The sequence below is a fragment of the Brachyhypopomus gauderio genome, chromosome 11 (assembly GCF_052324685.1).
Source record: "Brachyhypopomus gauderio isolate BG-103 chromosome 11, BGAUD_0.2, whole genome shotgun sequence".
NCBI lineage: Eukaryota > Metazoa > Chordata > Actinopteri > Gymnotiformes > Hypopomidae > Brachyhypopomus > Brachyhypopomus gauderio.
The window spans coordinates 11,953,540-11,974,054 of record NC_135221.1 but is presented as its reverse complement, the minus strand read 5'-3'; the positions used below and the strand labels follow the sequence as shown (position 1 = coordinate 11,974,054).

The window sequence follows — 20,515 nt, the reverse complement described above, 5'->3', positions numbered from 1 at the left end:
CAACGCATGACTGAAATGCATACGCAATGACTGTACGTATGCTTAAACATGTGCTTTTAGGTGGAAGTCGTTAAGATAGGGCTGATGGCGGCTTAATATTACATAATCAGACCCCGCCTAAATACGGACACACACAGACTCAGCATTTAGTTTTTGAAGACGAGCTAGCAATATAATGACACGATAGGCGTGAAAAGACTAATTAAAGAGATTAATTCTTAGTTAATACACAACGACATATCCGATTGATATCCCGTGCCTCCAGTGTGTATTTATTTCGAGTGTGTTATAAAGTTTTATAAAGTGTGTTATAAAGTTTTAAAGTTTGTTCAGTTGAAATAAATGAATTTTGGAAACTGAAGGATGCTATTTATATCTAATTGGTATAACACACCTATATTAACACATTTAGGCCTACACTGATTTTTGTATTGGTAAAACACACCTATATAACACATTTAAGCCTACACTAACACATTTAGGTCACACAGTGGGTGTGCAACATCTTGTTCAAAGCACAGGGACATCGGTAAATATCCTGATAGGTCCAGGCCCAGATACATGCCTATTTTTAGCTCAAAATGTTCAAAAATGTGGTTTCTAAAGAAGAGAACTTGTAGCTTCAGCTGTCAGCCAAAAAAAACAAACTTAAAAACAAACTATGTTGTGAGTGTACACTATAAACAACAGCTTCAGGAAGTTCCACGAAGAGTTCCATCATGAGGAGCCTGAACTGGTGGTTGTGTTCACCTGATTTAACGCAACCAGATCTGCATAAATGAGGAATCCTGTGAAGAGACTGTCCGTCCAGAATGGATCAAAGAACAGGCCGTTCTGCTCAGAGTAGAAGATCTGAAGCCAGACCTGGTCTCCCATCTGCAGCCGGAGCACGGTCGACCCTGATGCTGTGTCATGGTTTCCCGTGTTGGCATCAAAAGTCCGTATCTTGTACTGTCCGTTGTGCACAAGCCCGATTGCCAGGTGTTTATTAGCCAGCGTGATGTCATAGGTGAAGAAGTACACACCTGGGACAGCGCAGGTGAACTTGCCGCTGCTAACGTTGTAATGACCTCCCTCGTTCATTAAGATGCGGTCGAAATGTATGGGCATGCGCTCCTTTGGGTAACTCTTGGTAACAGCTACAGAGAAGGCAGACCGTGCCTGCACCCCACAATCACAGCCACCAGTCGTGCCTGCCCCCCCCGTCTCTCCTGCCTCCCCCTTCACCCCTGCTGCACCCACTGAACCGGGCGACCCCCGAACCCCCTTCAGGCCCCTTGGCCCCGCCCTTCCCACAACTCCCTGGAGGCCCTTTGATCCAGGTTTTCCAGGGTTGCCTGAGCGACCGTGCTCCCCTGTAATAAATAAATATATATATTAATTACATTTGAATTGTATCTGTGGAGGTATTTATTTTGCTCTAGGGTCTCTTAATTCCAATCCTGAATTGCACCTCTGCTCATACATATCCCACTAAGATTATGAAGAAAATGACAATGCAAATTGAGTTAGATGTGTTAGAGCAGGTCACAGTGTCACTGAAACTATATGCACAAATTAGCTGGTTACCTTGCTCTCCCTTCTGACCCTTTTCCCCATCTTTGCCATCCTGTCCATCACTGCCTGGTAGGCCCATCCGGCCTGCACTGCCACCTGGCCCTGGAGGCCCGGGGCCACCAGGAGGGCCCTGCGGCCCAGGCAAACTACAGGTGAGCTGGGATGAATGAATGGTGAAGTTGTGTCCTTTCTTTATAGCTGAATTCACATTTAGCACAGAGGAGAGAGACAGCACGCATATGGCCAGCAGGACCTGAGGAACGACACAGCTGTGCCAGCAAAGTTTCACGTAAGAAAATACATGCCGGAGTACTAACTTGCATACAGTCCTTAAGAACTCCATATAATAGCAAGACGCTGTAGTATGCTGGCTTTTAAATGTATTTCAAACTTTTTACTTAATCTTTACATTGTTGAAATAAAGGTTTTTAATTTATTTTAGTCGGATTAGTCATTTTGGCTACGGAACCAAAAGTGAAGGAAAAAAGGGGAGGCGTCCGAATTATAACAATTTTGCAATTACCCGAATTATTATGCAGCTTGTACTGGCAAAATAACTCACCGTCGGTTTGGTTCGGGTGCGACGATAGACTCCATTTACTCTCAAGAAAATCTTACAAAATCGGCACTCGCTGGTTTGTATCTCTTGCAGGCAACACGCACCAGCATCCACCCTGTTTTGACGCCTCTGCCAGATGTTTTTGACGTGATGTAAGAGATTTCGGGGGGAGGGATTTCCTACAACTATGTCGTGTGTGCAGATGTACCGATACGTCTGCTGACGGTGCGATCTACAAACGGTTCTACCGTCAAGCGCAAGTGTGTTTCTGCGAAATTAAAACGGTTCTGAAAACGTTTCGAATGCCTGGTAACATTACATTACATTACAGCCAAAGAATAAAAAAAATTATCAATTTAAGCAGAGCAGTTTATCCGACACATCGACTGAATACTAAAATAAAAAGCACTTTCAATATTACTTAACTGTTACCATGATATAAAAAACAGTAAAGGAAAAAGGCATTATCTGGATAGACATCTGTATTACAAAAAGATGCTATAAGAGATGAACACATCATCAAATTAACATGGTTCATTATGCGAAGCATTGTATTTACAGATTTCAGAAGGACTGCTAATCACATTGTCACACACAAAAAACTGAGTACAACCAAAAAAGACAAACTCAGTTAATATTGGACAAAGCCCAAAACATTCCCCTTACATAACCTGGCTAGGTAGACCATTTACTTATGTAACTTATGCAGCAAGGGCCAAGAACGTAAGGGCTAAAATACAAGGCCGAAGCAGTGGCTAGCTGCCCATCACTGGTTGAGGAAGGAGGCCATAGGGTCATCGGGTCGGCTGCGTTTCATACGGAACGCCTCCATCTCTTCCTCTGTGGGCTCCCGCACCTCTTTCAGGCTGTGGTATGGCCTCTTCCTCTCATCCACCTGCATCATCTCCGCCACCTGCTTCAACCGATGCTCCTCTGCGTCCAGAGCCTGACAAACATGTGGGTTTCATGTTGATAAAACCAAACGTGTGGGTTTCATGGTAATAAAACAACATGGCAGGTCAGAAAGACATCATAATAGTCCTCCCATCACACAAACCGATAAGAACAGTAATACACAATCACAAACACAAACTGTGTGGAAAAACCACCTTCTTCAGTTTCTCTTTCTTTTTGGCATCATCCTCCTCATCACTGCTGTCTTCTGCCTTCTTCTTATGCTTCTTATTCTTCTTCTTTTTCTTCTCCTTCTCCTTTATCTTCTCCTGGTGCATCTGCAGGACAATGCCATGGGTCACAGCATGCCATAGGAGCACATTAAAAATCAGGAGAGGACAGGACAGCCAGCTGAAGTGTGTACCTCTAAAAGCGTCTTTGCCACCTCCTCTTGCTCACCCTCTAGCCCTTCCTCAAAGGGAACACATGAAGAGCTCTGAAAAAGAAACACCCGTCACGGTTATCTGGACGGTCAGCGGCTTCGTCGTCAGAATAGACTGTGAAACTTTACTTGACAAAACTAGTGATGAGAGAATAAACTGCATCATCTTATCAAAAACACTTTCAAAATAATCTCACCATAGTCGTCTTGCCAGCGTCTCCAGTGCAATAACTCTGCTTGACCAGGGAGTGGCAGCATTTAAATCCCCAGCTGCCATCTTTCCAATACGAGCCCCAGATTGCCTAAAAAGTGAAAAAAATCATAGAAAATTTATTTTTTAAAATATTATACATATACTATGCTGCTTTTCAGGTTCGGGCACTTACGGTGTGGTTGTTGATGAGGACGTCCTCCTCGTATTTGGAGCGGGCAATGGCTTTCTCCTGCCCTTTAATGACAGCGCCGTGTCGAGAGTACTCTACGTAGTCCTCGGTCTGTGCCAGCAGCAGCTCACGGGGAGGTGCCTCCAAGTGCTCCTGACCACCGTACTGCAGGAGGGACAACGATCAGAGTGTTCACAGCACACCCGCAGGGAGGGGAGGGGGGTCGGGAGGGGCTGGGGTTGTGAGGAGGCGGGTCCATGCGGGACGTACCTTTTCCAGGATGCCCTCTTTCTGCATGCCCTTGAAGTCCTCCTTCTTGACCTTGTAGGACTTATGCAGCAGCTCCAGTTTGGTGGGGTCAGCCTGCAGGTGCACGTCCGTGCCCCTCTCGTACGCCTCCCAGGCAAACACTGCAGACGGAGCAGACCCAGGAGAGGGCGTTCACAAGGCATGTGCAGACGGGCGAGACAAAGCCCTGGCCGTTACAAGTACAGAGAAAGTGATGTCTTACGCTGTGTCTGTGCCATGCTGATTGTGTCTCCGGTGTAGCGGGCAAAGTTGTCTCCGGCATAACCAACCCTGCCGAAAGCAACAGTCTGATCAGAATGGGCACACTAGCATATTCAATGTGTTTTAAGTTCTGTTTTGATGGAGCTCGATTTGCATACATCAAAGAAAAGAAAAAACAACACCCCACAGCTCACACTAAGAGTATGCAGTTAGGTAAACAGCACAGTAATAACCAAGGCTCTCTTCTCTGTGTCTATGCATGTTGGAAATAAAGTCAAGCAGAAGAACATACTCCTCTGGGACTTGGCCGGTGTTTGAATACGGGTTCTCTCTCATGGCTCGGGTCTTTGGGTCATAGTAAGCTGAATTTGGGTCCAGATTTCTGAGGTACTGGAATACAAAGATCATGTTAGACTAGAAAAATTCTGACCAAGCAGTTCCCTACTAATGATCCATCAGGTCAAAATTATATTTAAACATGTTTTAAAATGACATGTTTCGACTTCTCATAATGAAAGAACATTTTTAAGTAAAGTCCTGCATGACAGCCCTAGTGTTGACATAGTGGAGCAAGAATCAAACTTCAAAAAATTATGACAGTTTGCTTGTAAGGGTAAGGTCTGAAGAAAGGGTGGTTACCTTGGCGATGTCCTCCCTGATTCTCAGATTCCTCACAGTGATGCGTCTCTTGGAGTCAAAGTTCTGGCCTGGCATGTCGATGTCATCTGCATATTTATCTTCATCCTCATCCTCACTGTTGTGTTCTCTCTCCTGTACAAGCCAACAGGAATCAATCTCACACAGGAAACATACATACATTGCTCACAGAGATCAATAATCACCACCAATAACCAAGATCAAGTCCAGCCGACATCGAACTATTAGCAAAGCATGTGAACAAAACTCTCTGAACCATTCCTGTTGAATACATAATTATAAATACAGGTTTTCTTCATGAGTTCTCTCAGTGACTTTTAAACAGAGAAGACAAAGCTGTTGGTTACATTAGGCAAACATAGTTTATATTTCTACAGCATATTCAAAGAAGAACAGTCTTCAGAGAACAGTAATGTTAGTCATGTGTTCTAATGCTGCTATAATTTAATTACTGATTTAATGTAGTTTTAAATTGTTAATGTAACTTAATATGACAAGTTGGTTAAGCAATTGTATAAGTTACCAACAAGAGACTGCTGAACATCATACATAGCTCATCAGGCAGATAGACTGCACTATTATCAGACACAGAACAGAAGCCAAAAGCATGGTTCATGAATTTCAACTTGAATGTGAATGCAAGTGAATTTAAAGAACATTTATAGAGCAAAACAAAACAAAACGTGCTTACAGCCTGATCCATCAGCTTGCCCGTGGCCAACTCTTCCTGGAGTCTCTGAGCTTTTAACGTTCGTTTGGCCTGGAATAAATGAAGGACAAAAATGAGTGCACTGAAGCAGACCCTCTACGAATGCCCAAATGGTACACCAGCAATCTGCTTTGGTGGATCTTGGTGCTGTTATAATGCAGGATTTACCAGGTCAACTTTCCCATACTCCTCCACAATGCGCATGTGGTCATCAGGATCATAGCCGTTCCAGCGGTCTCTCTTGCCATCATAATCCATAGAGAGCTGAATCTGTTGGTGCTCATCTGCTGCAATGTCTGTACCGGAGAATTTAGCCCCAACCTTTCTAGGCCGCTGTGGATTCAACATGGCCAAAACATGATTAAATCACCCTATTCACCTGAGGTTCATTCCCCTGATCTTGCCTGAATTACAAAACAATTCAACAAACGATAACAGGGGTAAATAGTAGATACCGTAATTATGATATTATCAAATTTTCCCTTTACCTCAAGACAGTCCTTCTTCTTATGTGTCAAGGCACCACAATTCTCACATGCACCCTTTCTGAACTTTGTGCTGACGGGTTTCTAAAAACAGGAAAGATAACATTTAACTGCAACCTAAGATTCATTGCTGTCTAATTACAGAAAGATTATAGAATGAGGCTTACATCCTGAACACCCCTCTTATACCATTCTCCAATGGCTGAGAATTTCAGTTCTCTCTCATCCTGTGGTCTCTGATGCTTCAGCGTAGGTCTCTTTGAGGGGTCGATGTACCACGGGACGGATGCAATGTATTGTGGAATGTGAGGGTTGATGTCCCTAAAAGGCAAATGACAACACGGACAGTGTTGAATATGAGGTTCATCTGGAGTAAATGTTTTAAAATCTAATTTCAACACATTTCCACGCATATCTAGCGTCAGGGAAATACGCTCCGGTTCGGATGAGCTCTTTATCGACTTACTTTCCTTCTTCGTCGACCTCAGCAGGAGCGTTTCCCAATTTTCGCTGTTCCTCGAGCTCTTTCTTCTTCCTCCAGTCTTCTCTTGTCATTTTTTTGGGTTCCTCGAGGTCCATCACCCCTTCCTGACCCGTCTCTTTTTCAGCCTCGGTAGACATTGCTTTCAGGGCACAGGTGGATCACACGGGTCCGTCCACAACGTTGGATAACGCGGATAACGCTGAGTTCTGTAACACAATAACTAGTTTAGCCAACTAGCTAGCAATCCGAGCTAATTGGTCCTAGCTTAACTTGAGGTCTTTAGCACAGCAAATTCGAAGGCAACTGGCGGAGCTCCTACAAGCTAAATATTAAATAGACGAACTGTTTTATAATGTACAGTTAGTTAACTAGATAACCAGAGTTAACGAACAGCGAACGAATATGATGAGTTACTAGCTAGCTAACCTAAACCGAGTTGCTCTAGCGTTATCTAGCTAGCAAGGCGAGCTAAGTTAATATAACCCTCTACCAATTATCCTGTAACGACAGAGAATCAGACTTACATTTTGGAGTTGATCACACCGTAAAATGTACCTAGCGGGTTGATTTATGCAGTAATCAACCACGATACGCTTTAAATTCTAGCGGTGTAGCTGGCTAACTGGCTAATGAGTTGTTTACAAGCGTGTAACGCCAGAGAAGCTGTACGCACTTCCGGATAAGTTCCTTACCCTTGTTGGTCGAGAATAAAAGTCTTGGGTTTCGGGATCTATAATTGCCTCGGGGGAGGGTTTCCTGCTGATGACTTTTATTTTGAAGTATACTGACAAATGTGACCAGAGTTAAATTGACTTCGCTTTCATATTAGATTACCTCATACATATTATGCAGACTTTGTACTTGAGTAAATGTTGTACGAATTAGAATTTTAGTTAGTGAACCGCTTAAAAATAAAATCCATGGGCTACCGCAATACACATGTTTTTGGCCTCTAATAGTACTTACATAGAATCTTTATCAGAGGGCATGCCCTTCCATTCCACATTAATCGAAGTAAAATATGTAAAATGCATATTTTACCAATCCACCAATCCAAAACCCCTCCAGATATGAGTGTGCACTAACAGAACCTAAATGATAAGTTTCATGTTTGTGTGTATTCATGTATATTTAACTATATTTTATATACATCTCCAAAGGTTAGGCTTAAAGACCAAGAGTTCACTTTGAGTGTTTAATGAATGAAGGTAGTGCATGTACTATACCAAAAACAAACAAAACAACAACATAACAGATCTGCTTTATTTGTGAGGCGCTTTTAAAAAGTCAAAAATAGAATATCTAAAAACTGTACATAGATGCATTCAGAATAGAGATCACCCAGGCTTCATGTTTCTGGCTTGGGGATTTCCTGTTCCCTGCTCTTTGCATACTCTGCTGTGTTTAGGGTCTGTAATGTGTTTTAATCCTTTAGAAATCACAATCATTTTAACGTTTTACTATGTAAAACAAGCTGTAAAAAGCCACCAAAACAACATAAATGAGGTCCAACAGCTTGCAGCCATCACACTCTTGCAAAATTCATTGTAAATGAACACAGTGCTCCAAAAACACATCATCTCAATCAAATGTGTCAAGGCCAAGGAACCTTGATTCGGCTTTAGATCAGGTTCTCACATATGTTTCTGCCATCAAGGCAACAGCACACAAAGGACTGAAGGGCTACACATTTGAGTCCTCGGTAACTTTAAACTGTTAATTTAACTACTAGTTAATTTAATTAATTACTAGTTAATTTAACTATTACTTACTATAATAGGTTTTGAATTAGAGTAAGTAGCATTATTTACCATTGCTTCTTTATGGTGGGCTTACTTATATTTATAGACATACTGTATAATATTGTAATACAGACATTTAAAATAAAAAAAGCTCATGCTTTTTTTTGTAAAGCTATTAATATTGCCACGTCATCATTTTAAAATGTGTAATATATTGTAGTTGTCCATACCTGATTCCTCAGTATTAATCATAAACTTGGTGACATGCTGGTGCACACTTTAATGAGATGTTGTTTGTGTGATCTGGTCTCTTTGAAGCATAAGCAAATGAGACTTGCTGCTAGTTTGGATCTAAAATTAGTGAAGCCCTGTGACTTTGTTAGTTCTACGTGTCAGATTCCAGCTGCATGCTGTATCTGGCCTGAAGAAGCACCTGCTGCTAGCAGTAACATTCTATTAAGTTTGGCAAAGGCTGAGAGATATGGCCAAACTCTATTAAAAAAGGTCAGGTTCATCAACCCTGTTTTTTTTGTGCATGCCTAAGTGGAAGAAAACCGTGACAATCTGTTCCATGATCCACTTCTTTTAAGTGGTGGCAGACTGAAATAGCTGGGCTACATCAGTGCAGACAGGCGTTGAAGTGGTGATTCTGATGCTGTTTTATGGTCGTTAGCTAAGGGGGCTGGACCTGTGTCCATGCTGAGTGGCCTGACTTCATGAAGGGCCACTGCAGCCCACAAGAACGCAGACCCCCCTGTTGGAGCCTCATGCTCACCCCAAGGTACAGTACATATCTTTGTCTTGTACAATTTCTCTGGAGTGGTGGGTGTTTATTATTCCATTTAAAATGGTATTAATATAGCAGCAAAAGGTGAGTATGTATTTAAATAAAGTTAGTTGAGTTAGATAATTCAAGTGAATTAGAATATATGGTAATGCCTCAGCTTTCTTTATTGTCAATTTATCTTTGAGCATTTCCAGTGTTCTCTCGGGGCTTATATAGGTAGGCATGTATGACCATCAGTGTAAACTGTCAATTACCCAGTGTTGTAAAAAAAAAACCTTACTGTTTTATATAATAAATGCCTGATTAAGGCTTGCACTATTTATACTCAAATTTTGCTTGCTAAGGCTTAAAAACTTATGCTTGAATGTCTAATTTGAACACTTCATAACATTTTGATTTAAAATCCCTATCAATCACAGTTACAGTTTTATTTGAATAACACTCAAGATATAAAATATCTCAAATACCCTGTTTTTTTCAAGGCTATTTGCATATGATCTTTTCAGGTCTGAAAACCACCTATGGCTCTTGAGTGGCAACGACGGGGCACGACTGCATTTTTAGACCAAAGGCGCTGTCAAGCACTGGCTAAGAAACACTCCCCTGTGGCTGGATTGGAGCAATGGAAAGCTGGGTTCTAGAGGGGGGCAGCTACTCATTTCTCCGCAACGCCCCACACGACTTCAGTCTGCGGCACCAGGACGGGCCCAATCGTGTGGAGATCTTCGACATCACCAGTATCCCCAGCTCTCGCAGTGCCATATCTGAAACGACTTGCCTCTGTGACATTTTTGGGGATGATTGTGAGTCTCCTCTCTCCTGCAGCCCGGCCTCCACCTCAGTTCTGAAAAGGGACGTGGATGAACACTTGCCGTCCGACGATGTGAACGATTCATCGGGATCCTATCATACTGCACATGGCTCCGAGGCCCCAAGTGACTTAAGCGATACACCCGAGGATCCAAACTCACCGGAAACTGACTTAATATTGTCAAATGACAAAACTGAATTTCCTTCTCCCATACCAACCAATGTAGATAATAATGACTCCTCACAGACAGAGAACCAGCAAGAATCACATTTGTCTCTGGACACCACCCCAGGACATAAAGTTGAAAATACAGATTCATCTGCCCAGCAGCAAATAATGTCAATGTCTGAATTTAGAGACACTAATATTAGAGTAACTGATTCAAGACTCGAGTCAACGAACCATGACCTCTTGTCTGAAAACAGAAGTATCGCAGAGGAGATCGCCACAAGCACGCATCAACTAAGAGAAGTTAGTGCCCAATTTAAACAGCAAGATTGCACCTTTTCAGAAAAGCAAGAGCACACAGTCACATCTGAGTCTTCGGAGAAGTCCTTAGAGGACTTTCTTAAGGAGAAGGATTTAGAAGTAGCTATATCAGAAACTTCTTTTGAAGATAATGTGGTAGAATGTCTTGGAGAAAAAGATGAAAAGCTCTTGCCTGAGGTTGGAAGTGCTTGCAGTACACCTACAGAAAACCTCTCCTTTATTCAAGAAACAGTAAAAAGGGACTGTTGCGCAGATCTGACTAACTTCTCCCCTGAAGACAGTGACACGACTTCTATCCAGAGATGTCTTTCAACACCTAATTGTTCAATAACAGCTGTAACCCCTGACATTAGAGGAATTTCTTCTTCACCTGTACACATGGATATGCCCTTTGAAACTCATGCCACTATGGAGCCAAAGGAGGCTTTAATTTGTTCTTCATCTGAACTGATAAGGTTGCAGTCAACTTCTCAAACTGATGACAAGGCAGGACTACCAAGTGTGGAAGACTCTTACACTGCAGCTTTACCTACTCTTACAACTGAAGATGACACAGAAATGAATCTTTCACGTTTGCCTCAGACCGTCCCCGATTCCCCTGAATCAAGAGACATAGAACCCTCTCCTGATCACAGAAATCTCTCCGTATTCTCGAACATGACAGAAAGAACTGAGGCTTCAAATAAGGTTAGTGAATTCATCTCATTCTCTGGATCTTCAGTGGCTGGTCATGCTGAGCCTTCAATAATAATACACTCACCCGTGGGCTACACGATCAGCCCTTCACCAGATTTAGGGAGAAAAATGTATTCACCTGAATTTGAAACCTTATCGTCCACGCCTGACATCACAGATGATTGTACACAAACACTTACAAATTCCAGAGGTTCTGTTTCCTCATTGGATTCAAAAGTATGCCTCACACCGGAGTCAAGGAGTATTACATCCACACCAGAGAGCAGACAAAACGACCTCACACCTGAATTCATGCCTATAGCTCCTTCACCAGCACTAAGATCTGCCACCTGTTCTCCTGAAATTCAAACAAGATCGTGCAGCAGCCTCTCACAAAACCCAAAGTCACCTCAGAATGAAGGAGTAACATACAGAATAGTTTCGCCTCAGCAAAAATATTTATCACAATCTTCTGATGCAGATGGAATAAGATATGCTGAGAATTCCACTTCATCTTCATCTAATGTTCCCACAAATGAGAATAAAAATCTCTCTATCTCACCTACTTCAAATCTTTCATCAACACTGGGCAGTATATCAAGACCGTCATCGGTTACTGTAAGTATACCAAGAGACTCAGTTTCTTCTCCTGAAACCAGAGATCAAAGATCACCTGATATATGTAGTGACCAGGTCCCGGTCCAGGAACCCGGCATTCCACTGGGACAGGCAAGGACGACCCTTTCAACTGTAATAAATACCACGAGGGATTTTCCTTCATGTTCACCTATAGATGGAGACCAGTTTGAGGACACTGAACACAAGGAATTCTTTAAAAGCTGCACCCCCACTGTGGACAAATCTAAAGATGGTGGTCCAGTAGCTCTTATCGAAATCCAGACAAGAAAAGATTCTGAGTCTGAACCACCTGATACAAATTTAACTGTATTACAAAGGACAGAAAGTATGGAAAGGATGAATGATGACACAGATTTAATTTCGAATGAACTATCAAATCCTCTGAATTCATGCCACACATCTGAAGCTGTGGTAGCTGAAGAAATGGACTCGCCGGACATTAATGACAACTGCATTGCACCAGGAATGTTGGACGGAGAGTCAGTAGGTAGAGAAGAGCAACGTGGGCACACGCCCGTGAAATGTAGGGAAAGCCCCAACGTTTTCCACAGTCACAGTGACGGAGAGTGCGAAAGGCAACCATGGAACAAGGGGCGGAGCAGAGAGAAGGCGGTGCAGGACAAGCTTGCTGAACGAAAGGGGGCAGAGAATGTAGGAGAGGGCAGTTACAGGGGGGAACAGGTTGAGCTGTCACTCAGTGCCAGGAATAGAAAAGGGCCTGTGAACCACAGCCCTGCTTCGTTAAGCCGAGACCCAAAGTCTGGAATTCCAGCTCGCTGTTATTTTGAGTCCTCCCTGACAACACGGCAGCAACAGAGTCTTCTCAGAGCACAGAGCTCACAAATAAAGGATAAGAGGGGCTCCAGGAGGGGTCAAGCGGCTTTCCAGGGCAACCATAAGAGCGCTGGTCATCTTCCTACACACTGCAATAGCGAGACCTCCAGTATGGGAAGTGAGATAGATGAAGAGGACAATGAGGTGAAGTGGTTCACAGACGTGGCCTTTAGGAGCCTATCCAGCCCTCATGGAGACTATTTGGATGTCTACAACTCAAGCCACAGGTCATCTACGAATGTCTCACAGCCATCTACGGTGGAGAGCCCAGGTGCTGCCACATGGATGTCCTATGCAGATTTGCGTGGCTCGGCATTACATGAAAATAATGTCTCATGTCACACTTCCTCTTTTTTGCCCCATGGAACACTAGACCCAGCAAAACGTTTCGAGATGGGCAGTTTTGAATGTGTGGATGTAGCAGTGGAGAGCATGGAGGAATCGAGGAAAGGAAGGAGGACAGTTCCAAAAAGACAGATCCAGCTTAAGAGGCGCAGCGCTAATGAATCACAGTCTGCTGAGAATGCAGACAATGTTACGAATTCACCATCTATGCAGAGATGCTCGGGGGGGCCTCTGGTTCGCCAGCATAGCACACCTGCAGGAACCGGGGAAGATCTGCAAGAAGGTGAAACTGAAATTCCACCAGATAGGAAGATGCTGCAGAAGTCTGCATCATTGGATGAAACATCAACCAAGACTAAAATGGCTTCTACCGTTATCAAGAGTGTTCTTTCAAAGAAGATGGAGAATCCAACCAAAGGATCCACAGAAAGCAAAAGTTCGAGTACATCAGAGGACAAGAAGAAGCAGCCAGAAATGCTCTCTGTTGGAGCATCAGCTAACACAGAAAAGCATATTTTAAGTTCTAGTCTGCCTTCTGAATGCAGCCTGTCTTCGGAGGACAGTGCTGGAAGATATGAAAGAAGCCCTCGTGTTCAGAAAAAGAGCTGTCCTCCCAAAGTCTTGCCAAAACCAATCTTCAAAGCCAACGGTATACCTGCTTACAGTAATCCTGGAGCAGGGCCATTTTGGTGCAATATGCCAGGGATGGATCCGATGACCCCCATAATGGCTGATCCTTTTGAAAACAAAATTCCTGAAAACATCTTAGATAAAAGTAAGAAAGGGTTTAATACTAATAACGTGGGAGAAAAGAAGAACAACACTCACACAGCAAATGCCATTGCCAGGAACACAAACTCTGATGCCACCCAAGCTGCAAGAACGCTGAGCAAAATGTCAAACAGAAACAAGGGAAACCCTGTGACAGCAGAAACTCCAAAACAACGGGAAAGCAGAAGGATGTTCTTGTCAAAAACCCCTGAAATCACTCTTAAGTCTTGCAACGTCCAAGAAAAGACGTTTTTCCCAAAGGTTTCTCTTTGCCCTGATCTGGAAATGTCCAGACTCCCAAATTGTGAGTCTCAGGTAGAGGAAACACATGAAGACCAAATGCAACTTATTTCAGATGTAGAGAATGAAGACAATAATGAAACAAACAAGCCAAAACCAGTTGTACATAAAGTCAGGGATGTCAGGAAACTGGTAAAGAACACCTACAACCTGTCCTTCACAGCGCCAAATACCACCAATGTAGAAGGTCCAGTTACTCAAAAACAAAAAGAAGAAATACAACCACAAAATCCTCATGCCTTGCAAATTGAATGCAAAGCTATCAGCAGAAAGGACAAACAAGAATCTGGCAATAAACCAACCAACCTACAAGAAGAGACAAATTCTGCTAACAAATCGGATATACCACAAGTGCAAACAGAGATGGAAATTGATACAAATTTTACAGAAAAAAATATTTTTCTCTTGCCAAAAACAATGTTGGACACAGATCAAAAACCAACTAAAGCCTTTGAAATCAATACAACTGCCGTGCCTGATAAATGCACCAGCATATCAAAATCATATGATCATTGCGAACAGAGTGCAAATTTAATGATGCCTCCTAGACCTTCAAGTAAGGAAACATCAGGATTAGTATTTTTACAGAATGGCGTATCGGTGGCTACACAGAAGCCAGCAAGTCCTGTGCTATCTGATGTGAAGAGCAGTAGTCACTCTGTCTCCATGCTGCTGAAGGAAAAAGGAATGCAAGCTGATATTGGACTGTGTGATATTCTGAATGATGGCGCCAGTGCCACCCCTGTGCACATCAACAAGATTGAAGTGCCTTTGCAGACTTGTGCATCAGACGGGACCTCAGGTGAATCGCAGCCATTGAGAAAAGAAGTTGAAGTTCTGCCCTGTGAACAGAAGGCATCTGTTGATGCTGCCCTACAGACCAACCAAGAGGTGTCATTGACTAGGAGCTCTGCAGAACCTAAGGAACAGAGATTGAGTCCCAGTGCAACTCCAGAAAAACAGAGTCAAGAAGAAACACCTTCAAAGGAAGAAGACAAGAAGCCAACAGCTCAAGGCACCTCAGTGACAAAAATTTCAGCTTTACTTGCAACATCAAGCAAAGCGGTGGTGAGATCACTTCCTAGCAATACAAAAAGTCACACATTACCAGTGACCACATCCAAGGAGATTGAGTTACCCATACAAGTGAGGTCAATATCCAGTGACAGACCAAAACCATCTGTGCATCCTAAACTCTATAAACAGCAATTTGCAGAAATGAGGTCAATATCAAGTGACGTTCCTAAAACAGACATCTCACCAACATTGTCTAATTTCAAACAGCAACTGCCTGTAAAGTATGATGATAAGAAGAATGAGATACCAGCAACACCTACACACCAGGAGCACTCAGCTGAGGATGTATACAATACCAATACCACCAATAATACCAATACTGCCAATACCACCCATAATACCAATACCACCAATTCTTCCAATACCACCAGTACCAACAATACAAGAAGATTAGCTGTGTCAGCTGTATCTCTCCCACTCCCACTGACAACATCGGTTTTTGTGCAGAAATCAACATCATCAGTTGCTACAGAAAGGCCACAGGAATCTACCACTAAGCTCCAGCAGCCATCAGCACTAAACTCCAGCAACCAACAGCAAGAGAACTTGAATGTCATCGAAGAACATGTCTCTGCAGCCAGTTCTTGTGTATCTAGTCATCCAGTCATTTCAGTATCATCACAGGCCCATACCTATGCACAGTCTGAAATGGCAGCATCATCTAAAAACCAATTGCACAAAGATGACTTCCAGTTCTGTGCATCAGATGATCCCCCCAGCTATGACGAGCGAGAAAGTTTTAGCCCTTTGCTGCTTTCTGATTTGCCACCGAGAAGGCTGAACAGATACCATCCCACCAGCAAACATTCTTCTTGCTGCTGCACAACAAGTTCCCACCCACTTCTGGGTCATATCTATCCTGGCTCACAAAATCGAACCCCGCCTGCCTCTCAGTCACCAGGTCAGGCGCTGTCATATCCCGGAGGGCCACCGCAAGCCCACGTCCGTCCTCATCAGTGCAGACCAGATGGCCAAACCTTAAATTACCCATCTGTCTCACCAAAGACAATGGTTCCCAAGGCCCCCGCCATGATTCAGCCCATGCATCACTCGCACGTCTGCCCCGCCCCAGGTGCACAATCTCACAGTGACGAGCAGCAGCCACCTCCCACCCAGCACGTGGACCGACGTCCAGCTCAACTTCATTCACCGCAAACTGGTGGTGCAGCGAGTGGTGCACCTTACCACGAGCACAGCCGTTCACCTAACATAGCAGCTCTGGACTCCCGGTTTTTCAACACTGATGATATTCCTCCAGCTTTCGGCCATGAGTATGGAGGTGATGGTGGTTCGGGTGGTGGTGGTGGTGTATTGTACCCAGAGAGTGCCAGTGGGCTTGGGTATGGACAAGGTCCTCGTCGTGTACTTCTAGATCCTGAAACTGGAAAGTATTTCTATATTGAAGTACCCATGCAGCCATTAAGAAAAATGCTGTTTGATCCAGAAATGGGACAATACGTGGAGGTTCTCATACCACAGCAAGCGTTGTCTCACTCAGGTATGTATCCCCCAACCGCTGCTCCATACCCCTCCCTCCATGGCCCAGGACTGTACACACCCCAGTACCTGCCCTATGCTGTGCCACCCCATCCTCAGTCTGCCCCACAACCGCGACATCAGGAGCCCTCTGTACACCCATCACTACATCAAACCACCATGGGATTCAGCAACTCAGCAAGCCAGACACTGAAATCAGAAACAAAAAGTCTCCCTGTCCTGGATCAGAGCTATTTAGAGAGCATGTATTACATACCCACAGGGATGAATGCAAGCCCAAATTCTCCTACTTCAGACTGCTACCACAAACGGTCACCAAATATGCCTCCCACTGGGGGCAGAAGGGCATGAAAACGTAGCTGATATAACTTATTACAGATATAAGTTTGCAAGAGAAAACATACCTTAAAGACCAAGGCCAATATCAGTATATAAAAAACATACAATGCATAAAGCATAATAGCATTATTTGCTTTTTACTTCCTTGTTTCTAATGTAGCTCAATTATGGGGTTAAACTTTGATTTGGCATTTTTGACCATTGCAGAGGACTAAAGAGATAAGTGATAATGCAATTTAAGTTTTCCAACTAACTCTGGGCTTAAACATTTCTGGGCTTAACTATGCTGTGTTGGTTTCTAATTGGTATATGCTAGCATGGGTCACTGTTGTTTTCCATTAACTCAAACATTAATTACAGCATTAACTTCTAATGAGAATCATGCATGTCAGTTGTATATTCACAGTATTAGGACAGGAATATTTGCAGTTTGAGGACAAAGTGGGCCCACATCATAAAGGGAAGAGGGAAACATGCCAGCTCAGGATAATTATCAACACTCTGGATTCACACCCAATATTAGGAGCAAGTTATGAGTTTACTGTAAGGATGTATTTTGCTTTATGCATAATCCAGGTATTCTTGAATTTGGAGAGATCTTCTCTAAAAGCTGTTGTTAAAATATTACATAACTAAAAGACAATGTATCGCAATATATACATATACAGAAGATGAATGAAATATTTGACAGTAATATATCTAACAAGAATTAGATATATGAGATACATAAAGAAATATTATCCAGTCCTTCCCACTATAAAACTGCAGGTATATTTTCTAATGATGAGCTTACCATGTGCTATTTTTTTACACAAAATGTTACTCAATTAAAGGTAATTGTTCACCAAACATCATGCATTTTTGTTTTTCTTCCTAATTGTTTTTTGATTGTTTTGTGGTTTTGTGACCATTTGTAAATATATATATATATATATATATATATATATATATATATATATATATATATATTTATTTATTTATTTATTTATTACATTTAAATAAATTTTATACATTTTACATTTATTGTTCATCAAACTGGTGCTGAACATGAAAAACATTGTTGAAGTTGCAAATAATTTAAACCAGCAGTTATGCTATACCTTGACTGCCGCCTAGTGGACATCGAAACCAAGTGTTTAAACGCAAACAACATTTTGAGATTGAGACTGCGTCAGTATTTATTTCTGAAATGAAATACTGATGACACAAGCACTAGAAACGTAGCAGTGTGTAGAAAATTTTTCGTTTATTTTAACTGTTGTTTAACTGTTTTTCTCCAATTACACAGATTAAAATCACACAATTCTGCAAAATACATATTTTTAAGTTTTAAGACAAAAGTAAATGTGTATAGTGCATAGTCAGCTTTAATCACTAGCTAGAGTGCCCACTTTCCACCTAATGTTCACAAATGTCCTTTGTATGGTGAGTACAATGCAATCTCTACATTTCTGTTTTCGTTGCATTTAGCAGCACAAGTCTGTCACCATGTAGCAATGCAGTATGGTCATGGTGTAGTCGGCTAGTGGGGTGGAAAACCTTTCACGTATTTTCTCAAACAAATCTCCGTCTCCTGCCCACCCGCGTTTTTTGCATCCACACCCCTCAGCGACGGCATTTGATTTCCTGGCTGGTCTGATAACACTACAGGAGACAGGCGGATGGAAACACACTCCCACTATGACCCCGTCAGTGTTATCGAAGATAGCAGCGGGGGGTACGCGCGAGCGTTCCCCTGCGCGTGGGCCGCCTCGGCGACAACACATGGAAATGATCGCTTTTCACCCATGACTTCATTTGACTCAGGGAAAGCAATGAGACGGAAATAAATATTAATATTCTCTTCTGGTGTGCAACCCCCCTTTCCCCTTAGCTAATGTGTAGTCAGTGTTTTCCTATGAGGAAACAATTCAAGAATGTCCATCAGTTAAAGAAAACACGCTTATCCATAGCCGTAATGACAGAACTGTCCAAAGAACGCCCCTCGTGAAACCATGGACAAACGATGTATTTTGTTAGCAGGTGTAGTGTTTTATATACATGTACATAGCCTACTACTAACCCTATACACAGGCCTCGTTTGTTCAACGAAGGAAACCCAACTCCACAGATTGGGAACTGCGCTTTAGGGAACAGACCATATATGGTCTTGTTCCGCAGGTGACTATGACAGGCAGAAACATGAACGAACCAACTCCGACTACCTGCGTCTCAGGTACACCTGGTACGAGATTAGGAAATGCATGAATGTCGCCCCTCCGGATGTGTTGAGTCACCCGGCAACCGTCATGCCATAACAAACTGACAGGCGAGGCCCCGCACATTCCTCGACGGGGGAGGGGCGCCGACATACGGTGTTTTTAGGTACCGAACCAGCAGGTGGCGCAGGCACATGGCTGGTTATGATGTGGTTATATCATGTCCAATATTGTAGGCATTGTCTCGTCAAACATCTCAGATAAGAATGAATAATTTGGATAGCCAAGTCTCATACGTTTCACACAGGGCTCCACCTAGTATTTCATTAATCAGATTGACTGACTAACCAAGACTGGAGATTATTAGCAGTAGCTTCAGTAAGCTTCTTATAGTTTCCAATCCTGAAGTGCATTCAGAACATTTCTGGATGTGGTATTGGGTGATGCAATGGCCGAAACACGTCTCTCAGCCAGAGCTCCGAGACTCTGGGATGGACTCTTGAGCAGGGTCATAGAGTAATAAGGAATGGAAAGAATGTCGACCGAGACTGAAACAGCGCCAAGGGAGAGTGTGTGCACGAGGAGAATCACCCCAGTGTTATCATGGGACATGGGACAAAGGTAGAAGGGGACAGATATAACTTTCTTTCTAATTTATGATCTCCACGTAATGGTGGAAAAATGTTATAAGGTTGTTGGCTTTACTTTAGCCGGGTTTTGCAAATGTGAAGGACTATGATATAACTATCGAGCCACAGAGGTTTTGAAAAGTTACATATGGAAAGTGAGAATCCAGCTCCTTGGAAACAGCTTAGGCTGGGGATTCCCCTCTCAGAGCTACATAACTGCAAGGTCATGACCTCTCTGGGTCCGCTGTCATGCCCACTCGAAAGTTACAACGTTTTTACAGTATGTGATAAAAACACAGAGCCAGATAGACATACCACGTCTGGACAAAGTCATCACTGTGTATGGAAACAATGTCTCTTTTTCATCGTTTCAGATCAATGCATTCATAGATGCCAATGAAAAAAAAAACCCTCAATGAGTAGACGCGGGAGACTGGTTTCCCCGATACACATTATGAGTCCTGGGTTATCTTACACTGTGAATGGGTTTTCTCCACTACAATTCCTGGGGTTGGTTTGTCCATCTCCAGATGGTACAGAAAAGTTTAAAGTGACTGAACACATCCTCCTGGACTCCTTTGAGTAAAAAGTAAATTTAAGTAAATGGCATGGTGCTTTTAGGAAATGTATTTATCATGTTTTGAAATATCCTGTAGACTGCCATAGTCCTGTCCATTGGGACTGCCTGATGAAACATGATGT

General features: G+C 42.9%; 3 protein-coding genes across 5 annotated transcripts; 1 reads left to right on the top strand and 2 right to left on the bottom strand.

The window, feature by feature from the left end:
- Positions 1 to 5: 5 nt before the first annotated feature.
- c1qtnf2 (C1q and TNF related 2) lies at positions 6 to 2,455 on the bottom strand. The gene is made up of 3 exons (XM_077021961.1): positions 2,120 to 2,455; positions 1,570 to 1,826; positions 6 to 1,355 (listed from the first exon to the last, which is right to left on the bottom strand). The coding sequence occupies exons 1-3, from the start codon at positions 2,152 to 2,154 to the stop codon at positions 718 to 720; spliced, it is 930 nt and encodes a 309-aa protein (XP_076878076.1). The 5' UTR covers positions 2,155 to 2,455; the 3' UTR covers positions 6 to 717.
- Positions 2,456 to 2,580: 125 nt separating this feature from the next.
- slu7 (SLU7 homolog, splicing factor) lies at positions 2,581 to 7,364 on the bottom strand. Its single transcript, XM_077021954.1, has 15 exons — positions 7,205 to 7,364; positions 6,663 to 6,886; positions 6,364 to 6,517; positions 6,200 to 6,280; positions 5,880 to 6,044; positions 5,694 to 5,762; positions 4,985 to 5,116; positions 4,638 to 4,735; positions 4,347 to 4,414; positions 4,106 to 4,245; positions 3,839 to 4,000; positions 3,650 to 3,754; positions 3,435 to 3,506; positions 3,226 to 3,348; positions 2,581 to 3,062 (listed from the first exon to the last, which is right to left on the bottom strand). Exons 2-15 carry the CDS (start codon positions 6,815 to 6,817, stop codon positions 2,883 to 2,885), a joined length of 1,704 nt encoding a protein of 567 aa, XP_076878069.1. The 5' UTR covers positions 6,818 to 6,886; positions 7,205 to 7,364; the 3' UTR covers positions 2,581 to 2,882.
- Positions 7,365 to 8,367: 1,003 nt separating this feature from the next.
- LOC143527049 (uncharacterized) lies at positions 8,368 to 17,835 on the top strand. Of its 3 annotated transcripts, XM_077021952.1 has the most exons (3): positions 8,368 to 8,382; positions 9,096 to 9,203; positions 9,716 to 17,835. In XM_077021952.1, the coding sequence occupies exon 3, from the start codon at positions 9,832 to 9,834 to the stop codon at positions 16,996 to 16,998; it is 7,167 nt and encodes a 2,388-aa protein (XP_076878067.1). In that variant the 5' UTR covers positions 8,368 to 8,382; positions 9,096 to 9,203; positions 9,716 to 9,831; the 3' UTR covers positions 16,999 to 17,835. The 3 variants fall into 3 exon arrangements, with proteins under 3 accessions (XP_076878067.1, XP_076878066.1, XP_076878068.1); XM_077021951.1 differs by lacking the exon at positions 8,368 to 8,382 and having other exon boundaries at positions 8,868 to 9,203; XM_077021953.1 differs by lacking the exon at positions 8,368 to 8,382 and having other exon boundaries at positions 9,191 to 9,293.
- The last annotated feature ends 2,680 nt before the right edge of the window (positions 17,836 to 20,515 follow it).

What these genes read in the sequence shown, in the direction of transcription:
- slu7 (XM_077021954.1), bottom strand. Translation starts at nt 6,817, where the DNA reads ATGTCTACCGAGGCTGAAAAAGAGACGGGTCAGGAAGGGGTGATGGAC. An exon ending in ATAAGAGGGGTGTTCAGGAT is followed by an intron (nt 6,281 to 6,363) that starts GTAAGCCTCATT and finishes TCCTGTTTTTAG; the next exon opens with AAACCCGTCAGCACAAAGTT. An exon ending in CAGCATGGCACAGACACAGC is followed by an intron (nt 4,246 to 4,346) that starts GTAAGACATCAC and finishes CTCCGTCTGCAG; the next exon opens with TGTTTGCCTGGGAGGCGTAC.
- LOC143527049 (XM_077021952.1), top strand. Translation starts at nt 9,832, where the DNA reads ATGGAAAGCTGGGTTCTAGAGGGGGGCAGCTACTCATTTCTCCGCAAC.
- c1qtnf2 (XM_077021961.1), bottom strand. Translation starts at nt 2,154, where the DNA reads ATGGAGTCTATCGTCGCACCCGAACCAAACCGACG. An exon ending in GCACCCGAACCAAACCGACG is followed by an intron (nt 1,827 to 2,119) that starts GTGAGTTATTTT and finishes TTGCTGGCACAG; the next exon opens with CTGTGTCGTTCCTCAGGTCC. An exon ending in GGGTCAGAAGGGAGAGCAAG is followed by an intron (nt 1,356 to 1,569) that starts GTAACCAGCTAA and finishes TATTTATTACAG; the next exon opens with GGGAGCACGGTCGCTCAGGC.